Source organism: Bidens hawaiensis, unplaced genomic scaffold (genome assembly GCF_021521415.1).
Source record: "Bidens hawaiensis isolate Kalapana, Puna unplaced genomic scaffold, B.hawaiensis_p1.1 tig00002671_1, whole genome shotgun sequence".
Classification (NCBI taxonomy): domain Eukaryota; kingdom Viridiplantae; phylum Streptophyta; class Magnoliopsida; order Asterales; family Asteraceae; genus Bidens; species Bidens hawaiensis.
This window is the reverse complement of record NW_027491145.1, coordinates 962,454-983,751: the sequence shown is the minus strand read 5'-3', so window position 1 is coordinate 983,751 and position 21,298 is coordinate 962,454. Positions and strand designations below refer to the sequence as shown.

At 35.9% G+C, this 21,298-nt stretch overlaps 1 protein-coding gene across 1 annotated transcript; it reads left to right on the top strand.

Annotated features, from left to right (window-relative positions):
- Positions 1-14,936: 14,936 nt before the first annotated feature.
- Positions 14,937-15,269, top strand: LOC143620793 (uncharacterized). The gene has a single exon (XM_077092400.1). It carries the CDS (start codon positions 14,937-14,939, stop codon positions 15,267-15,269), a length of 333 nt encoding a protein of 110 aa, XP_076948515.1.
- The last annotated feature ends 6,029 nt before the right edge of the window (positions 15,270-21,298 follow it).

Here is a 21,298-nt window from a genome sequence, read left to right as displayed (position 1 = left end):
TCAAGATACGGTGAATCGCATGACATGGGCTGAACTCAAAACACTGATGCTGGAACATTTCTGCCCAAGGAACGAAAGTCAAAGGTTAGAACATGAACTTTGGAGTTTGGAGATGAGAGGAGCGGATCATTTAGGATACACGAACCGCTTCAATGAATTGGCCCGTTTAGTACCATGGTTAGTAACTCCTGAAGATAAACGAGTTGAACGTTATATTTGGGGTTTAGCCCCGGAAGTGAGGAGTTTAGTGAACTCTGTGGGGCACACATCGTTAGAAAATGTTATGACCCAAGCCGGAATTGTGACTTTTGATTTAGTAAGAAGTGGTGTATTGAAAAAGGCTGGAGAATCAGTGGGTTTGAAACGAACCGACGACGGGACGAGTTCACAAGGAGGACAATCAAGCAAACGTGCACGTCCGACAATAAGAAATTATGCTATAACCGGTTCAGATACGAAGCAAGACAGGTACAAGGGACCCTTGCAAAAGTGTGACAGATGTAATTACCATCATGTGGGAGAGTGTAGATTGCCGGTATGCCAGAAATGTGGTCGAACTGGGCATTATGCCCCTAATTGCAGAGCAGGTACAGAAATTGTGAACCGATCAACTCAAACAACTCAACCTCACCTCAGCCAATCTACCAACAACCCATCCAACAAACTTCAACCGCAGCAACCTACCGTGCCTGTTATGAATGCGGCAGTACAGATCATATTAGAAGAAATTGCCCTAAGCTGAATCAAAGAATGGTTGCTAGACCGAACCAAGCATCGACTTCAAATGCGCCTCGGGGACGCGTGTTTGTTATCGGGTCAGGAGAAGCACGACAAGACCCGAACGTAGTAACAGGTACATTTGTTGTTTCTGATCAATATGCTTCTGTATTATTTGATACTGGTGCCGATAGAAGCTTTGTTTCCATTAGTTTATGTCCCTGGGTAACATGCTAGTTAGTGAACTAACAAATCCCTATACTATAGAACTCGCTAACGGTAACTCTATAACTGTCAACCAAATAATCCAAAACTGTTCCATTATTCTTAATGACCACCCATTCCTTATTGACCTACTCCCGGTAGAGTTAGGAAGTTTTGATGTTATTGTCAGCATGGACTGGTTAACCAAGTATAAGGCGGAGAGTGTGTGTAACGACAAGACAGTTAAAATTCCCTTCTCGAATGGTGAGCTGATTGTAGTACAAGGAGAGAAGTCTGGTTCGATGTTACCTCTCGTGTCTCATCTCAAAGTGTTGAAATGTTTACACCAAGGTTGTATGGCATTCTTGGCAAACGTGACTATAAAGAACCCTGATGAGAAACGCATAGAAGAGATTCCCGTTGTACGCGAATACCCTGATGTCTTTCCTGACGATTTACCTGGATTACCACCGAGCCGACAGGTTGAATTCCGCATAGACTTAATACCAGGATCAGCCCCTATTGTTAAGGCACCTTATCGACTGGCACCCTCTGAAATGCAAGAACTATCCAACCAGTTACAGGAGTTGTTAGATAAGGGTTCCATTCGTCCCAGTTATTCTCCTTGGGGAGCACCGGTATTGTTCGTAAAGAAGAAGGTTGGAAGTTTTAGAATGTGCATCGACTACCGGGAATTAAACAAAGTTACCATCAAGAACCGATACCCTCTTCCACGAATAGATGACTTCTTTGACCAACTCCAAGGGGCAAACTATTTCACGAAAATTGACCTTCGATCCGGTTACCATCAAGTTAAAATTCAAGAGGAAGACGTGTCTAAAATGGCGTTCCGAACTCGTTATGGCCACTACGAATTCTTAGTTATGCCGTTCGGACTGACTAATGCTCCCGCAGTTTCCATGGACCTTATGAATCGAGTTTGTAAACCGTACTTGACAAATTCGTTATTGTGTTTATTGATGACATTTTGATATATTCGAAAACCAAGGATGAACACGAATAGCATTTACGAACTATTTTGGAGCTGTTGAGGCAGGAAAAGTTGTATGCCAAGCTGTCAAAGTGTGAATTTTGGCTACAAGAAGTACAATTTCTAGGGCACGTTGTTAACCGACACAGTATCCATGTAGACCCGAGTAAGATTGAAGCCATCAAAAATTGGCAAGGCCCAAAGTCACCAAAAGAAATTCGCCAATTTTTGGGTTTAGCTGGGTATTATCGGCGTTTTATTGCTAATTTTTCCAACATCGCCCAACCTTTAACTCTTTTGACTCAAAAGGATCGTGCTTATGTTTGGGGAGAAGAACAAGAAGCGGCTTTTCAATTGCTGAAACAGAAACTATGCCAAGCCCCGATACTAAGTCTTCCAGAATACTAAGTCTTCCAGAGAGAACTGATGATCTGGTTGTTTATTGCGACGCGTCCCGGAAAGGGTTGGGATGTGTACTTATGCAAAGAAACAAAGTCATAGCATACGCTTCTCGACAATTAAAGGTGCATGAGAAGAATTATACCACCCATGATTTGGAACTGGGCGCGGTTATTTTCGCACTTAAGATCTGGAGGCACTATTTGTATGGCACCAAATGTACAGTATACACCGACCACAAGAGCCTACAGCATATTTTTAACCAGAAAGAATTAAACATGAGGCAAAGGAGATGGGTAGAGCTGTTGAACGACTATGACTGTGAGATTCGATATCACCCGGGCAAGGCTAATATAGTAGCAGATGCTTTGTGTAGAAAGGAAAGGATCAAACCACTATGGGTCCGAGCACTTGGAATGATCGTCCAAACCAGTCTCACCGAGCAAATTCGTATTGCTCAAAACGAAGCTCTGAAAGGAGATCACTTGGAAGATGAAAACTTGCATGGGACCGAACAACATTTTGAAGAAAGAACTGACGAAATTCTATACTACAAAAATCGAGTTTGGATTCCCACTTTCAGCAATCTGCGTGACTTGATCATGGACGAAGCCCATAAGTCCAAATACTCCATTCACCCAAGAACAGATAAGATGTACAAGGACTTGAAAGAGTATTATTGGTGGCCCGGTATGAAGAAGGATATAGCCACGTATGTCGGTAAATGTTTAACTTGTGCAAGGGTTAAGGCTGAATATCAAAAATCTTCGGGAATGTTGCACCAACCGGAAATACCACAATGGAAATGGGAACAAATTACCATGGATTTTGTAACACATCTCCCAAAAACCTCCCGAGGAAATGATGCAATATGGGTGATAGTTGACCGACTAACCAAATCCGCACACTTCCTTCCAATCCGAACCATTTACACAACCGAAAAACTTGCTCACATCTACATCAATGAAATCGTATCCCGACACGGCGTACCCGTTTCAATCATCTCTGATCGTGATAGCCATTTTACCTCTCGTTTTTGGCAAGCCGTACAAGAAGCTTTGGGAACCCGAATTGGCCTAAGTACCGCCTACCATCCCCAAACCGACGGTCAATCTGAACGAACCATTTAAACCTTAGAAGATTTGCTTCGCGCTTGTGTACTAGACTTTGGTGGAAACTGGGATCAACATCTTCCACTGGTTGAATTTTCGTACAACAATAGCTATCACAGTAGCATTCAAGCGGCACAATATGAAGCACTGTACGGGCGGAAATGTAGATCACCTTTGTGCTGGACTGAGGTTGGAGATACCCAAATTGCGCTATCTAACTTGATTCAATAAACCACCGACAAAATCCGTAAGATTACAAGCAAATTGAAAATCGCCAGAGATCGACAGAAAAGCTACGCTGATGTTCGTAGAAAGCCGTTATCCTTTGAAATAGGCGACAAAGTTTTTCTGAAAGTATCCCCGTGGAAAGGCGTCATTCGATTTGGAAGAACCGGTAAACTAGCTCCGCGATACATTAGGCCATATGAAGTCATTTCTAAGATAGGTCCGGTAGCTTACCGACTGAAACTTCCTGTGGAGTTGAGTTCTATTCACGATGTCTTTCATGTTTCGAACCAAAATCGTGCCATTAAAAGACTTAAACATAAACGAAAAACTGAATTTGTTTGAAGAACCGGTGGAAATATTAGAGGGAAAAATAAAACAATTAAGACACAACAAAATTTCTCTAGTAAAAGTTCGGTGGAATTCACAAAGGGGACCCGAATTCACGTGGGAGCGGAAATCCAAATTCAAAAAGAAATACCCGCACCTGTTTCCAAACAAAGACAAAGTTAAATAATCAAATTTCGGGGACGAAATATCCTAACGGGGGGAGAATGTGACATTTGAGCCAAAACAAGGTACACCTCAGTACGTATTTACCGATTAAGCAAATAAACGCCTTTTGCGTAACAAACGAACGATTAACCGAACGGGTCGGGTTATGACCCAGATATCTCGGGGGGGGCCATCTATAAGTGATATACGATCTATACAAGCTAAAATATTAGAAATATGGCCTTAGTTTGATAGCAAACAAGTTAAACGAAAATATGCTCGTTTAACTACCCGCTATAGATTTAAACGCGAAATATAGTTACAAACCAAGCATTGTATCATCCGTTAAGCCGAAAAAGACTTACCAAACACTTATTTGAAATGTTTTAAGCGATTCGTGAAAATATTTTGGATTTTTACAAACATATAGTATGTTTTTATAATTTTACACAAAACTAGCCGAAAAACACTCGTTTTCGCGCTGTTTAACGCATCCGATAAGTTTTTCGCGCCAAAAACCGAACACGAACTAAATTTGGACCGGGATTTTCGTATTTGGGCTTGAGAAATCAGAAACTTGGGCCAAAATGGGCCCAAGGTGGGCCCATGTGGATCTCGATCGCAACAGCAGCCCCCACCCCCCTTTGGTTCTTTCACATATAAACTAGATCCAAAACCTTTTCAACATCATTTTCTTGAAAATTCTGGACACAAGTTCTGCTCCAGCCAGAAAACCTTCAAACCCTAAGGTAAGGTGCTTAAATAAGTAGCTTTTGTACTTGTTTAAACTTGTTTAATACCATAAAAACATGTCTTGGTTACTAAAAATCATTCATAACCGTGTAAAAATTCTAAAAATGGTCCATAAACATGTTTTGATCATAAACACGGTAAGGAACCTGTTTTGATAGTTTTTTTGGCCATAAACATGGATTAAAGGGTTGAAACGGCGTTTTTTACGGTTCAAAAGTTCGTTTTTGTGCACTAGCCGAAACCCTAAGTTACGGGCAGTTATGTTGATAAAAAATTTCTTGGTTTGTGATATAGGACTTGTACCTAGCTTGATTAGAATCACAAAAACCTGAAAACTTGATTAAAAAGTCGGAAACGAGCCAAACCCGCTAAGGTAATGCCGAAACACTCGCTTACGGGCTATTTAGGTTAAGGTTGTGATGTGCATATTTTTAGGACTTGAAATTTTTCAGGAACATCAGGGACCATGTCAATGAGTCTCTGTTCAAATTTGGTAATTTTTCGACGAACCGAGAATATTTGGCGAATTTATTACCGAATTGGGACGTTTAATTGGGAAAAATAGCTAAAATACTTCAAAAATTATGAAAATTTTCTGGGAACTCAGATTTGATGTATTTTGATCACATATGAATTTTGGTTTCATTTGGAGAAGTTTAAAGGTGTTTTGTTCATTTGGAGAAGTTTAAAAATTACCAAATTTAAACAGGGACTTATTGAAATGGTCCCTGATGTTCCTGAAAAATTTCAAGGCCTAACAATATGCACATCACAACCTTAACCAAAACAGCCCGTAAGCGAGTGTTTCAGCATTACCTTAGCGGTTTTGGTTCGTATCTGTCTTTCTAATCAACTTTTCAAGCTCTTGTGCTCCTATGTAAGCTAGGTACAGGTCCTATATCACAAACCAAGCAATTTTTCATCAACATAACAGCCCTTAACTTAGGGTTTCGGCTAGTGCACAAAAACGAACTTTTGAACCGTAAAAACGCCGTTTCAATGTTTTGATCATACACATGGTGAGGAACCTGGTTTGATAGTTTTTTTGGCCATAAACACGGATTAAAGGGTTGAAACGGCATTTTTACGGTTCAAAAGTTCGTTTTTGTGCACTAGCCGAAACCCTAAGTTAAGGGCTGTTATGTTGATGAAAAATTGCTTGGTTTGTAATATAGGACTTGTATCTAGCCTACATAGGAGCACAAGAGCTTGAAAAGTTTATTAGAAAGGCGGAAACGAACCAAAACCGCTAAGGTAATGCCGAAACATTCGCTTACGGGCTGTTTAGGTTAAGGTTGTGATGTGCATATTATTAGGCCTTTAAATTTTTAAGGGACATCAAGGACCATGTCATTGAATCCCTGTTCAAATTTGGTAATTTTCGACCATCCGTGAATATTTGGCGAATTTATTACCGAATTGGGACGTTTAATTGGGAAAAATAGCTAAAATACTTCAAAAATTATGAAAATTTTCGGGGAACTCAGATTTGATGTATTTTGATCACATATGAATTTTGGGATCACTTGGAGAAGTTTAAAGGTGTTTTGTTTATTTGCGTTCGTGTGAATTTTTACAGCCGAAATTGGGCCGAAAAGAATATCGCACAAGCTTTTTACATTCTGGAATTGATACAGGTTGTTTTGGGAAATGATTTAAGTATTCAGGAATTTTTGTGGAATTTTTGGAAATTGTTTGGGGTAAACAGACGATTTTCAAGTGAAATATAACTGAGAAAATGAAATTTTATAAATAAATAAATTAGTAAATAAATTCCAGAAATATTTTTATTAAAATCTACATATTTTAATTGATAAGTGGCTAAATTTTCATAATTTAATGATTAACGGTTAATATATTATGCTAATCTGAATAATAAACAAATTCAGTTTTTATAAAAACCGGCAAGTTTGCGACTAGTGAATCTGCGGGAAAATCAAAACGCCAAGAGTGATCAAAAATCATATTTTTGGACTAATTAAGTGAAAATGAACTTTTCTATGATAAACCTGGACAATCCGGGTGGATTGTGCGCGTTTCTTCTCAAATCAAACTGAATAAACGGAAACGGGCCCCGTGGCTAATCCGGGACCCCAGTATGTGATCTTTCTTTATAACTTAATCATGTTATTAACCAATACATTTACCCAAGCTTATTTTCCCATAACTGTTTTCTGAACGCGTAAACGAGCTACTTGGCCCAGCTGGGAGAACGGGAATTTGAGCCAAGTTCGGTTTTAAGTATTAGACATTGAACAACATCACAACCTAAGCCTATTGCCACTTTCTGGGCGTTCCAGCTACACCCAGATTAGTTATACAGCCCAGTTTAGTTTTGAGATTATAATAATATTAAAATATTAATATTATTATAATATTGATTATAGGAACTACTGATAGCGGACCGAACAAACCACGAGCTGATACAGTACTGATTATCTACTAAACCGTGAGTTTCATGACCCCACTTTTAAACTGTTTTACGAACTTTTGGGGTGAAAAACATGTTTGATTACATATACATACCTGAAACATGTACTGATGTGAATTATCTAAGTGCTAACACACGAAAGTCCCCACGATCACAGTGACTAACTTCGAGCCGGTGGCTTGTGAATAGTACTATTGGTTTGACAAACCCAAACGGAATCGGCCTGGTAGCCGTGTCACATAGCGCCGTTTGCACATGACCATATTTATACAAACAGGCTATGTAGCGTTAGACATAGCTACAGGGGCATGTTGTGGGCGGAAAGGGGCCACGGTGGTTGATTGAGCGTGGGAAATGAATGCACGCAGCACATACAGTCAAGGCTTGTCACACCCCGTTAAGCGAATTGCGGAAGCGTAAAACAGAAATGCAACAGATACAACTGGTATCAAATACATTGTTCATAAAGAAACATTACTAACTAATTTACAATATATTACATCGTTCTAACATCTTTTACAAACTAGGTGATACAATTAAACCTGTTCTTCAATCACTTTACTTCTAACTCAAATGCCCACGACATCAATCACCAATCAGACCCGTAACACACGGGAAATTACTTCTCATATCTGATTACCTGAAAAGCATGTTAAAACAGGTCAACTACGAATAGTTGGTGAGTTTCATAAGTTTTAACGAAATCAGTTCTGCGCACCATACAGTCATAGTTTGTATGTACGCGCGTATGTAAAAATATGTATTTACGTTTGTATAAATATGTACAGCCATATCCTTGTGTGTGCATATGCACACATGTAAGTTTATAATATAAATTCGAAATTTCGGTAAAATCGTTATTGTTTGTTCATACTACCTGTTTCCAATTTCCGTGTTTAACCAACCACTGTGGACCCCCTTCCTCCCACAACGGTTCCACATAAACTCAACCACTGTGGCCCCCCTTCCGCCCACAACGGTTCCGCGTTAACATCAATCACTGTGGTCCCCCTTCCACCCACAATGATTCCACGTAAACTCAAACATTATATAGTGTACACGCAAATAATTAGTATATTCAACACATAGTATTTCCTACGGCTAATCACATAGCATGTATAGACACATATACACATATAGTATTTATCACGTATCACCAAATACTGTGGCTCCCCATCCGCCCACAATACGCATAATCACATTTTTTTCTTAACATTCATGTCATAATCAAGTTAGTTCGTTTAATAAGTTGCAGCAGAACTTGGCTCATAGGCCATACTCAACTTTAGTTTATAAGTTGCAGCAGAACTTGGCTCATAGGCCATACTCAACTTTAGTTTAGTAAGTTGCAGCAGAACTTGGCTCATAAGCCATACTCAACTTTAGTTTAGTAAGTTGCAGCAGAACTTGGCTCATAGGCCATACTCAACTTTAGTTTAGTAAGTTGCAGCAGAACTTGGCTCATAGGCCATACTCAACTTTAATTTGTTACTATTGTGGCCCCCCTTCTACCCACAACAGCCCCATAATCATCACAGACCACGTTATCCCCATGGCCATTACAGACCACGTTGTCTCTCAAATTAGTTATGTTTAACATTACATAACGTGTTTGTATAAACATGCTGTCACGTGTAATTTCATTATGTTTTGCAATTCGTATTATCTCCACTCAATATATCAATCAACGAATAATCATCTTTCATCAGCACGTAGTCAATCATTATGTTTGTAGGGACTTTTCATATATAAATGTTCAGATATTTTATATCCTGATCCGTGTTTAGATAAATAACGTGTATAAACATGCTTTCCACCCAAAAAGTTCGTAAAATAGTTTAAAGAGTGGGGTCATGAAACTCACGGTTTTGTAGGCACTCAGTGCGAGATCAGCACGGGGTTCGTTTCCCTTGCTATCACTTAGTCCCTATAGTCCATATTATAATAATATTAATATTTTAATATTATTATAATCTCAGTATTAAACTGGGCTTTACAACTAATCTGGGTATAGCTGGTACGCCCAGAAAGTGGCAATAGGCTTAGGCTGTGATGTTGTTCAATGTCTAATACTTAAAACTGAACTTGGCTCAGATTCCCGTTTCCCAGCTGGGCCAAGTTGTTCATTTACGCGTTCAGAAAACAGTTTTGGGAAAATAAGCTTTGGTAAATGTATTGGTTAATAAAATGATTAAGTTATAAAGAAGGATCACATACTGGGGTCCTGGATTAACCACGAGGCCCGTTTCCGTTTATTCAGTTTGATTTGAGAAGAACCGCGCACAATCCACCCGGATTGTCCAGGTTTCTCATAGAAAAGTTCGTTTTTACTTAATTAATCGGAAAATATGATTTTTGACCACTCTTGGTGTTTTGATATTCCCGCAGGTTCGCTAGTCGCGAACCTGCCGGTTTTTATAAAAACTGAATTTGTTTAATCTTTAAATTAGCATAATTAATTAACCGTTAATCATTAAATTATGACAATTTAACCACTTATCAATTAAAATATGTAGATTTTTATAAAATTATTTATGGAATTATTTACTGATTTATTAATTTATAAAAATTCATTTTGTCAGTTATATTTCGCCTAAAAATTGTCCGTTTACCCCAAACAATTTCTAAAAATTCCACAAAAATTTCTGAATGCTCAAATCATGTCCCAAAACAACCTGCATCAATTCCAGAATGTAAAAAGCTCGTGCGATATTCTTTTAGACCCAAATTCGGTTATAAAAATTCACACGAACGCATATACACAAAACACCTTTAGACTTCTCCAAATGATCCCAAAATTCATGTGTGATCAAAATACATCAAATATGACTTCCCATAAAAATTTCATAATTTTTGAAGTATTTTAGCTATTTTCCCCAAATAATTGTCCCAATTCGGTAATAAATTCGCCAAATATTCTCGGATGGTCGAAAAATTACCAAATTTAAACAAGGACTTATTGAAATGGTCCCTGATGTTCCTGAAAAATTTCAAGGCCTAACAATATGCACATCACAACCTTAACCTAAACAGCCCGTAAGCGAGTGTTTTGGCATTACCTTAGCGGTTTTGGTTCGTATCTGCCTTTCTAATCAACTTTTCAAGCTCTTGTGCTCCTATGTAAGCTAGATACAGGTCCTATATCACAAACCAAGCAATTTTTCATCAACATAACAGCCCTTAACTTAGGGTTTCGGCTAGTGCACAAAAACGAACTTTTGAACCGTAAAAACGCCGTTTCAATGTTTTGATCTTACACATGGTGAGGAACCTGGTTTGATAGTTTTTTTGGCCATAAACACGGATTAAAGGGTTGAAACGGCATTTTTACGGTTCAAAAGTTCGTTTTTGTGCACTAGCCGAAACCCTAAGTTAAGGGCTGTTATGTTGATGAAAAATTGCTTGATTGTAATATAGGACTTGTATCTAGCCTACATAGGAGCACAAGAGCTTGAAAAGTTTATTAGAAAGGCGGAAACGAACCAAAACCGCTAAGGTAATGCCGAAACATTCGCTTACGGACTGTTTAAGTTAAGGTTGTGATGTGCATATTATTAGGCCTTTAAATTTTTAAGGGACATCAAGGACCATGTCATTGAATCCCCGTTCAAATTTGGTAATTTTCGACCATCCGAGAATATTTGGCGAATTTATTACCGAATTGGGACGTTTAATTGGGAAAAATAGCTAAAATACTTCAAAAATTATGAAAATTTTCGGGGAACTCAGATTTGATGTATTTTGATCACATATGAATTTTGGAATCACTTGGAGAAGTTTAAAGGTGTTTTGTTTATTTGCGTTCGTGTGAATTTTTACAGCCGAAATTGGGCCGAAAAGAATATCGCACGAGCTTTTTACATTCTGGAATTGATACAAGTTGTTTTGGGACATGATTTAAGTATTCAGGAATTTTTGTGGAATTTTTGGAAATTGTTTGGGGTAAACAGACGATTTTCAAGTGAAATATAACTGAGAAAATGAAATTTTATAAATTAATAAATCAGTAAATAAATTCCAAAAATATTTTTATTAAAATCTACATATTTTAATTGATAAGTGGCTAAATTTTCATAATTTAATGATTAACGGTTAATATATTATGCTAATCTGAATAATAAACAAATTCAGTTTTTATAAAAACCGGCAAGTTTGCGACTAGTGAATCTGCGGGAAAATCAAAAATGCCCAGAGTGATCAAAAATCATATTTTTGGACTAATTAAGTGAAAATGAACTTTTCTATGATAAACCTGGACAATCCGGGTGGATTGTGCGCCTTTCTTCTCAAATCAAACTGAATAAATGGAAACGGACCCGTAGTTAATCTGGGACCTCATTATGTGATCTTTCTTTATAACTTAATCATTTTATTAACCTATATATTTACCCAAGCTTATTTCCCCATAACTGTTTTCTGAATGCGTAAACGAACAACTTGGCCCAGCTGGGAAAACGGGAAACTAAGCCAAGTTCGGTTTTGAGTATTATACATTGCACAACATCACAACCTAAGCCTAATGCCACTTACTGGGCGTTCCAACTATACCCAGATTAGTTATATAGCTCAGTTTAGTATTGAGATTATAATAATATTAAAATATTAATATTATTATAATATTGATTATAGGAAACCGTGATTGCTAGTTACACGAACCTCGAACTGACGTGCTGCTGAGTATCTACTAAACAGTGAGTTTCATGACCCCACTTTTTAACTGTTTTTACGAACTTTTGGGATGAAAAACATGTTGTTACATATCTATATATACTCTGAACTGTTTGATGATGGGAATTATCTAAGTGCTAACACACAAAAGTCCCCATTAACATGGTGATTAACTTCGAGCCGGTGGCTTGTGAATAGTACTATTGGTTTGACAAACCCAAACGGAGCCGGCACGGTTTGCCGAGACACAAAACCGTTTGCACATGACCATAATTATACAAACACGCTATGTAGTGTTAGACATAGCTACTCGGGGCATATTGTGGGCGGAAAGGGGGCCACAATGGTTGATTGAGCGTGGGAAATGGAGGCACGCAGCACGAACAGTCAAGGCTTCACTGTAGCTTAGCATAATTACATCATAAACATACAACCAAACGTACCTGTGAACGTACATACATACATACTTGCGTATTTACAACTGTGATTGTTGTACGCACAACTGATTTCGTGAAACTCGTGAAACTCACCAACTATTTGTAGTTGACCCGTTTTAACATGTTTTTCAGGTATACCAGACTTGGACTAGAAAGTCAATGTGCTACGTGTTTGACTTGCGATCAATGCTGGGTGAATTGATGCAAGTATGCTAGTAAGAAGTAAAGTCGCTTAACGGACTGGTTTTAGTTTTGTATCACCTAGTTGTAAACAAAGTTAGATCGATGTAAAATATTGTAAACTAGTTTGTATTGTTCTTTATAAACAATGTGGTTGATACCAGAGGTGTATGTTACATTTCCGTTTTACGCTTCCGCAATTCGCTCAACGGGGTGTGACATCTTCAACACCTCTATGTTTGATATTAGTTCGGTAACCATCCTCACCATTAGGATATATTAACGGATACTGGAGAGGCATGCATGAAGGGTGTAACTCACTAATATATTCTAACTTTCCACCAATCTTGGTCACAATAATATCATGTGGTTCGTAAGATTCCTCACTACCGGTTCTCAATTTCTTTAAACTCAAGAAGGTTATTACAACAGCTATTGGTTGATGGTTATACAAGGATTGAAACTGAAGAGCTGTGTTTTATAAGAAGCAAATAAAAAGAACTAAGATCAGTGTCTTATGAGAACTTAAAATCTCTAAAAGACAAAGGTTGTTCAGATGTCTCAAAGGTTGGACAACGTATCATATTACCCTATTCATTTACAGGAGGAGCTCGATATACGATGCAAAAATACTTGGATGCTATGACACTTTGCAAATGATACGGCTATCCAGATTTCTTTATGGCAATCACTTGCAATCCAAAATGGCCAGAGATCCAAAGATTCCTTGAAGACACGTCTCTAGACACATATGATAGACCTGATATTTGTGTGGATTGTTTAAAATAAAGCTCGATTCTTTAATTAAAGATTTGAAGGATAGTAATATTTTGGAAGACTTCAAACAGGTACATATTCAATATCTATTAATAACCAAAAAACTAATTTATACATATATTAATTTTAAGAACATAATTTCCATTAATTTCTACACCGTTATTTGAACTTTTGTGGTCGTTTACACAATGGAGTTCAAAAGCGTGGATTACCCCACGCCCATATTTGTTTGTTCACAAAAAAGAAGATAAACTCCCAAACGTAGAACAAGTTTTTCCTTATATCAGTGCCGAGATACCTGATAAATTATAAGATCCAGAACTATATAGTCTTGTGTCTGAGTTCATGATGCACGACCCTTGTGCATATTATAACAAACCTTACTCATGTGTTATAGATAACAAATGCCCAAAAAAGTTTCCAAAGAATTTCCAGGATGAAACTTCTATAGACACAAATGGATTCTATTATAAAGAAGACGTAACAATGGGAATTTTGTCCAAAAGTTGGATGCTTTACTTGATAACAGAAGTGTTGTACCCTACAACAAAAAGCTTTTGAAAAGATATCAGTGTCACATAAATGTTGAATGGTGTAATCAAGGATCATCTATCAAATACCTTTTCAAGTACATAAATAAAGGTCCTGATCGTGCTACTATGTATTTTGCTAATGGCGGGGATGGTCAAAATAAACCCGAAGAAAACATTGATGAGACCAAAGAGTTCTATGACTGTCGATATCTGTCAGCATGTGAGGCTTCATGGCGTATTTTTGCATATGATGTACGTTATAGAGTTCCAGCTGTTATGAGGCTATCTTTCCACCTTCCTGGTAAACAAGTCATTTATGGCACAGATGACGAAATAGACACTGTTTTATCTTCAATGTTTAAATTATGGATATAATGTAACATAAATGGTTGTGAGGCACGTAAACGTTAATACTCAAAATTCCCTACAAAATTCGTCTGGCATCTAAGTCAACATGGATGGCAACAAAGAAAATCGGGTTTTTGTATTGTTAGAGTACACGCAATATCTCCTGCTCTTGGAGAAGCATATTTTTTAAGGGTACTTATAAACAGAGTGAAAGGTCCAAGGAGTTATATGCGTACCATTAACGATCGGACATACAATACTTTCAGGGATGCATGTTATGCCCTTGGATTACTTGATGATGACACAGAATATATCAAAGGAATTGAAGTAACAAGCTTTTCAGGTTCAGGTGACGACCTACGATCATTGTTTGTTACAATGTTGACTACTGATAGTCTCTCAAGACCCGAACATGTATGGAACAGTACGTGCAAACTCATCTTAGAAGACATAATCTATAAGCAACACAAACTTTAAAAACCTCCAGGTATGTCTTTCTTTAGTATTATTGTTAAATATAAGCATTTAATAAAATATAACAGATTATAATTGCTTAAATATTTTACAGATTTAAACCCTACTGAAGATTAAATAAAGAATCTTACTTTGATTGAAATCCAGAAAATTCTACAATAAAACAATAACAGTTTAAGTAGATACGAAACGATGTCTTTTCCTGATGAAGAATCCGTATCTATTGTTAGTAACAGACTAATTCTGGATGAGCAGTTGTACAATCAAGAAATTGAAGGAAATGAATTCCATAAGCTTTTTAGAACAATTATCTCTGAACAGAAAGAGATTTTTGAGATAATAACAAAAGATGTTCACAATGGTTCAGGAGGAGTGTTTTTTGTTTACGACTATGGTGGAATAGGGAAAACAGATTTATGGAAAACTGTAACTTCAGCAATACAATCACAAGATAATATTGTTTTAACTGTGGCATCAAACGAAATTGCATCTTTACTGTTATTAGGTGGAAGAACATCACACTAAGATTTCATATTCCGATTAACTTGAATGAGAACTCCTCTTGCATAATAGAACGTGGTTCCGATGAAGCGAAGCTATTACAAAAAACAAAACTAATAATCTGGGATGAGGCTCCAATGACACACAAACATGCTTTTCAAGCTCTATAGTGATCCTGCAAAGATGTGTTATAATCTAATTTATTATTTGGAGGAAAGGTTGTTGTCTTTGGAGGTGATTTTAGACAAATCCTACCAGTCGTTTAGAAAGGAAGTAGGCAACAAATAGTAAAAGCATTTATATGTTCTTCATATTTTTGGCATCAATGTTGTATTCTTAAATTAACAAAAAACTTGATATTAACAATTGGTCAACCATCTGCTGATATCAAGGAAACAAAAAATTTTGCACAATGGTTACTAGATATTAGAGAAGGCAAAGTTAGTGGTCCTGATAATGGCAAAACAACAATAGAGATTTCAGATGATTTACTTATCAAAAAATGTGATGATCCTATTTCAAGCCTAAGCATAATTCAGTTTGAGTATCTAGACATTTTGAACAACATTGAGACACTGATTACTTCCAAAAGAGGGTGTTACTTGCACCAACAAATGAGATCGTTAGTGAATTAAACGATCGTCTAATTGACAGCTTTCAAGGAGAAACTATTGAATACTTAATCTCAGATTCTGTATCAAAGTCTGATTATATAGATGGTAATGTATATCCAACTTTATACTCTACTGAGCTACTAAATGAATTAAAAATACCAAAACTACCAAACCATCAACTTAAAATAAAAGTGGGAGTGCCAGTTATGCTTTTAAGAAATATTGATCAAAAGAAAGGCCTTATGTAATGGCACTAGGCTTCAGGTTGTTTCATTGGATGCCCGTGTAATAGAAGTCAAAATTATTTCAAGAACTAATAATGGTGAAAGAATATGTATTCCTAGAATCGCATTAACACCTTCCGATAATAACATAGCATTTAAATTTACAAGACGACAATATCAGTTTGCTTTGCTATGACTATAAACAAAAGCCAAGGACAGATATTCAAATTTACAAGACGACACTATCTTATTTCAGCATGTAGATAGTCAAGGGGGAGTATTATGAATCATTATCATTAGTGTGACTCTCCACATGCATAACCTCCATCTATTCATTTCCTTGTATTAATGTAAAAGTCCTTATAAATATAGGCATCTTGTATTTGATTATACACATCAATAAGAATCAATCTTCTTTCTCTTTATCATCTCTATATGTGTATGGATCTTGCTAATAGGTCGTTGTTTCACAACAATAAAAACATTGTCATCAAAGATCAAAGTAGGGAGTTGAAATACGTACTATCCAACGTTTAATTTCAAATAACGAACTTAATCAATAAATAAAGTGAGTGATGAGTTGTAATGAAGATTAAACCAAAAAGCCAATTTTTAATGGTAAAAGTTTAATTAATGGAAGTTTTAAATTTAATAATGACAATTAAATTTTAATAATTAAAAATTTAGTTTTAATAATAATAAAAGTTACAATAATTAAAATTTAATAATGAAGACTTATAAAATGGGAAGTAAGTTGTAAAAACTAACATGAAGTTGAGGAAAGACAGGAAGTAATAAAATACTTAAAGTTAAAATTGAGAGTAAGGATTTAAATGCACTTAGAAATTTATAGTTTGAGATAAGGATATATATATAAGAAAAGATTATTTAAATAATTTTTTGACGGATATGAGTTAGTATAAGATTTCTTATTCGGTGTATTTTAGTTTTATCGAGATTGGCGGTCGTTTGGTTAACGGAATACAGCAGCAACTCCTTGTCGATTCTAGTAGTCGAGTGGCAATCACAAGAAGCAAGTGAACGACGTTGATTATAATGATTGATTCATAGGAAAGACATTCTATGAGGACCAAAGATGAAATTTTATAAGATGATGGGTACAGTGGCGGATCTAGACATCAATTTCAGGGGTAACGTTCAAAAAAATTTTTTTTTACCGTATTTCACACAATGTAAACCAGGACCGTCTCCGAGGATTGTGAAAATTTTTTAGGCCGAAGGCGAAAAAAATTGGCCCTTAAATTAGTTGAGTAATTAAGTTTAAACATTAAAAATACATGTTTTTTTAAATACATGTATAATTAAAAAAAAAAATAAAACTTCAGGCCTAGCGGGTTGTCAGGCCGAGATCGGTCGACCACCTAGCCCTGCCTCACAGCCGCCCTTGATGTATAGAAACACGATAATAAATAAATTTAAGCACATATGTTGCAAATTTCTCCTATTTTGTTTTTGAAAACTTGAAATCGAGACATTACATCTTCTTCTTTTACTTTATCAAACGTTTCTCTTTCGACCGCACAAATTAAAACATTGTTCAAATACTCATCACCCATTTTTGTAAATTTATCATTTTCCTTTAAAGTGTGGTAAAAGGTCGTAAGATTATCACCCGAAATACACCATCTTTCTTCATTACTAAAATCATTTGGACGCATCTCATAAAATGACACTGTCTTAGATATATCAAACTTAGAAAATGAATTGCAAGGATTTAAACCAAACATATTTTTTTAACAAAGTAGTTGAGACCCCACTGAATCTATTTTCATGTTCTTGAATTTGCTTATCCAAAACCATATAAAAACTTCAACCTCAAAATGGTGTCAAGTGGTGGTGTCTAGTGCAACGCTGTTTGATGTATGGCTAGTTTCCAATTTCCAAACAACAAGTATTATTTTTGAAAATGGTTAATGGGCTTTAATTGGTTTGGGATTTAAACTTTGGTTGGATTTTTCTTTGGTTGAACTTTTAAATTGGTTGAGCTTTAAACAAATAGGGGTAACGTCATATTTTTTTCAGGGGTAACGAAATACGAAAACCTGCCCAAAAAAATAATTTTTTATACTATCGACGAAAAGTTGAGGGGTAGCGGAGGCTACCCCTGCTAAAGTGCTACATCCACCCCTGGATGGGTAAGTTGTGGAAATGAGTCAATGTGGAATAATAGCGAAGTGTAATAGAATTGTGCAAATGATGACTTAAGGACGAGTCAAAATTCAAAATAATGTGTACAAGTTTGAAGCATTTAGTAAATGAACAATGTTTATAAAATTTTCCAAGAATAAGATAATCAAACATATTAAACGAGTTGACCTCCCATGAGCTTTTCATGACAATTTGAATGTCCCAACTAAATAAGCAACATAAAGTTTGTGAATTGGCCTCCCATGAGCGTTCCATGGCAATTTGTTGGCCCAATTCAAATAACGAGTAATAAACAATTGAGTTGGTCAACCCATGAGCATGTATATGGCGTTTAACTGACCCAACTAATTAACGAATTATCAAATCAATGGAGTTGTTCGGACCATGAGCTTTACATGGCATTTAACCAACCCAACCAAATATCGAATCAACGAATCAAATAAATTTAAAATAACTAAAAACACAATTTGGAAGTATAACCGTTTAGCAGGTTATGTTTACTACGCAACCGTTTAGCCGGTTACGAGTACTACTTAAAGTTACGGTTGTATGACATTTTCCATGCCCCTATGCTTCAAGGTGAAGGAACAAAACAAAACGGGAATTCTTAAGGAATTTCCCACAATAAAAGATAATCTATCAAAATAAAAGATTTAGAAAAATATTTTGAATGTGAGGCATAGCCTCGGAATTTGTGTGTGTGTGCAATAAATAGATAAGATACAATACAATAAAATAATTAATCTAATTAAGTTGTAAACAATTAAATAGCACATAAGGCAGTTTAGATATGCACGTATAGGGTTCCTAACATATGTCTAGGACCATTTCTAACGACATATCTTATAACCTTCGGCTCTGATACCAATCTGTCACACCCCAACCTAAGGCGGAAATGCCGAGGCGTGATCCAATTGCTCACAGCTCGAAGATACTATCATACATAAAAGGTGACAATATCTAATTATTTTATTGAAAGAATACACACAATATACAAATATAACAAATAATTTAAATACATGAATGTAAGCTCAAAATAATGATTATCTTGTTTATATCCTAAGGTCTTGTCTAAGTGTCCAACTTCAATCTTCAATACAAAGCATCCTGCATATGCGTAGAAAATGGAGTTTGTCAACATAAAGTTGAGTGAGATGATCACCAATTTTGACACAACAAATAATTATATAATAAATAAATAAATAATAGATGATAAATATTTAATACACAAACAACACATGCGATAGTAATCAATCAAATCATAACAAAGCATATATCAACCATAAACGTGCTAGTGTGCCATTAAATTATTGCCAAGCGAATCAGGCATTAATTACAATGATTGAGATTTGTCGGTTTACCTTCGCCAAGTGAATCGGGCTCCGGTTACTAATACGGTCGTATGATCATACTAATGAGAACCCTATACAAGGGGATATGTTGGACCTCTCCGACAATGATAGAATATACACATAATCAAATAGCATTTAATTGATATACACACAATGATTATGTTTGCGAATTTGTGTGTGTGTATATATATATATATATATATGATAGAAAATAAGAATAAGTACGCATACGTCCCCAAAACGTTTGAAAACAGTGTATAAAAAGGGAAATGATCAAACTCACCTTAGATTAATGACAAACGAATATAAGTACGAATAAGCGAGTCATCCACTACACGTCAAACGATATAAGCAATTCAGAATTTTAGACTTAAGATATAATAATATAAATAAAAACGAACTCGTTGCCACTGGAATCAATCCAAACGGACGTTTAGAACTCCAGTTATGTTTGTTTTCAGATTTAAGCGAGCTGGTACTGACCAAAATCCGAACAGCGAGTCGGAAGTCGGGTTTTTGTTAGTAGCCTTAAAATTTCATTACGAGAATAAAAGTCTTCTGGACCAAACGTTGAATCCGACCAGAAGTATGAGAAAACATTAGGTCAAACTAGTTGACTATTTTGCCCTTTAACAAGTTTTAAACGATTTAACCAGTCAACACCCTTCAACCACCAAAATTGATTGAATTTTATTGACTAGGGAATGTATATGAATAATTTCTATGTTTAAAACTTACCCGGAAAGTGAAAGAACAAGGAGATATGACAAGTCAACGGTTCACACGTATGCAAATCAAACGAACAAGCTTGTATCTTCAACGAATAAGCAAAAACCGAGAAGAATGATATGGGCGGAGGCTAATGACGGCCGGGAATGATTCTTAGGGTTTATGTGAAGGTTTTTGGCAGATGAATGAGGCTTGTTTATATAAGAATAGCAAAAGCGAACTAAATTTGGGCTTTTCACTCGTTTAGGTAAGAATATATAGTTTAAAGGAAATAATCATTGAAATTTTCATAAAGATCTGATCTTGGGTAGGGGAAAACTTATAGAACTTGTATCTTAGTTAAAATATGTTTACTTGGTCCTTACTTTACTCAAGCGTGCCTAAAATAGGCGATTTAGATACCAAAAACGAATTATGAAACAAAATCGGGTATAATAACTTAAAGATTTCGGTTTGCACATCAATAAAACGAAATTGAAATTTTTTATAACATTAGCTGACATATCTTAGAGCTTAATTTTCGTTAATTTAATCGAAAATAGGAAAGAATTGGCAAAACTAGTCCCTGTAGTTCTCGAAAATGCGATTTTTAGCCGTTTTAAGCGATTTTAAAGGTTTCTAAGGGCTATTTGGCATAATTGAAAGCAACGAAATTATAAAATAAGTTAAATAGCAATTAATACAAGTTTTAAATAGTTCAAAAGATTCGAATTACGTTCCCGAATTGGTTTAAACAAATACAAAAAATCCGAGATGTTACAATAAAGTCCACTAACATTAAAACACATCTTAACAAACTTAGTAAATATACAACTTTAAAACATGAAGTTAAAAGATAATGTTATTAATAAATTTTTATATCAAATAATCCCAAATATATGCCGCAACTTATTTAAAGTTCGTTTTCACATAAACAAAAGTCTATATAAAATATAAAACGTTAGCATTTTAAACCCAAATATGCA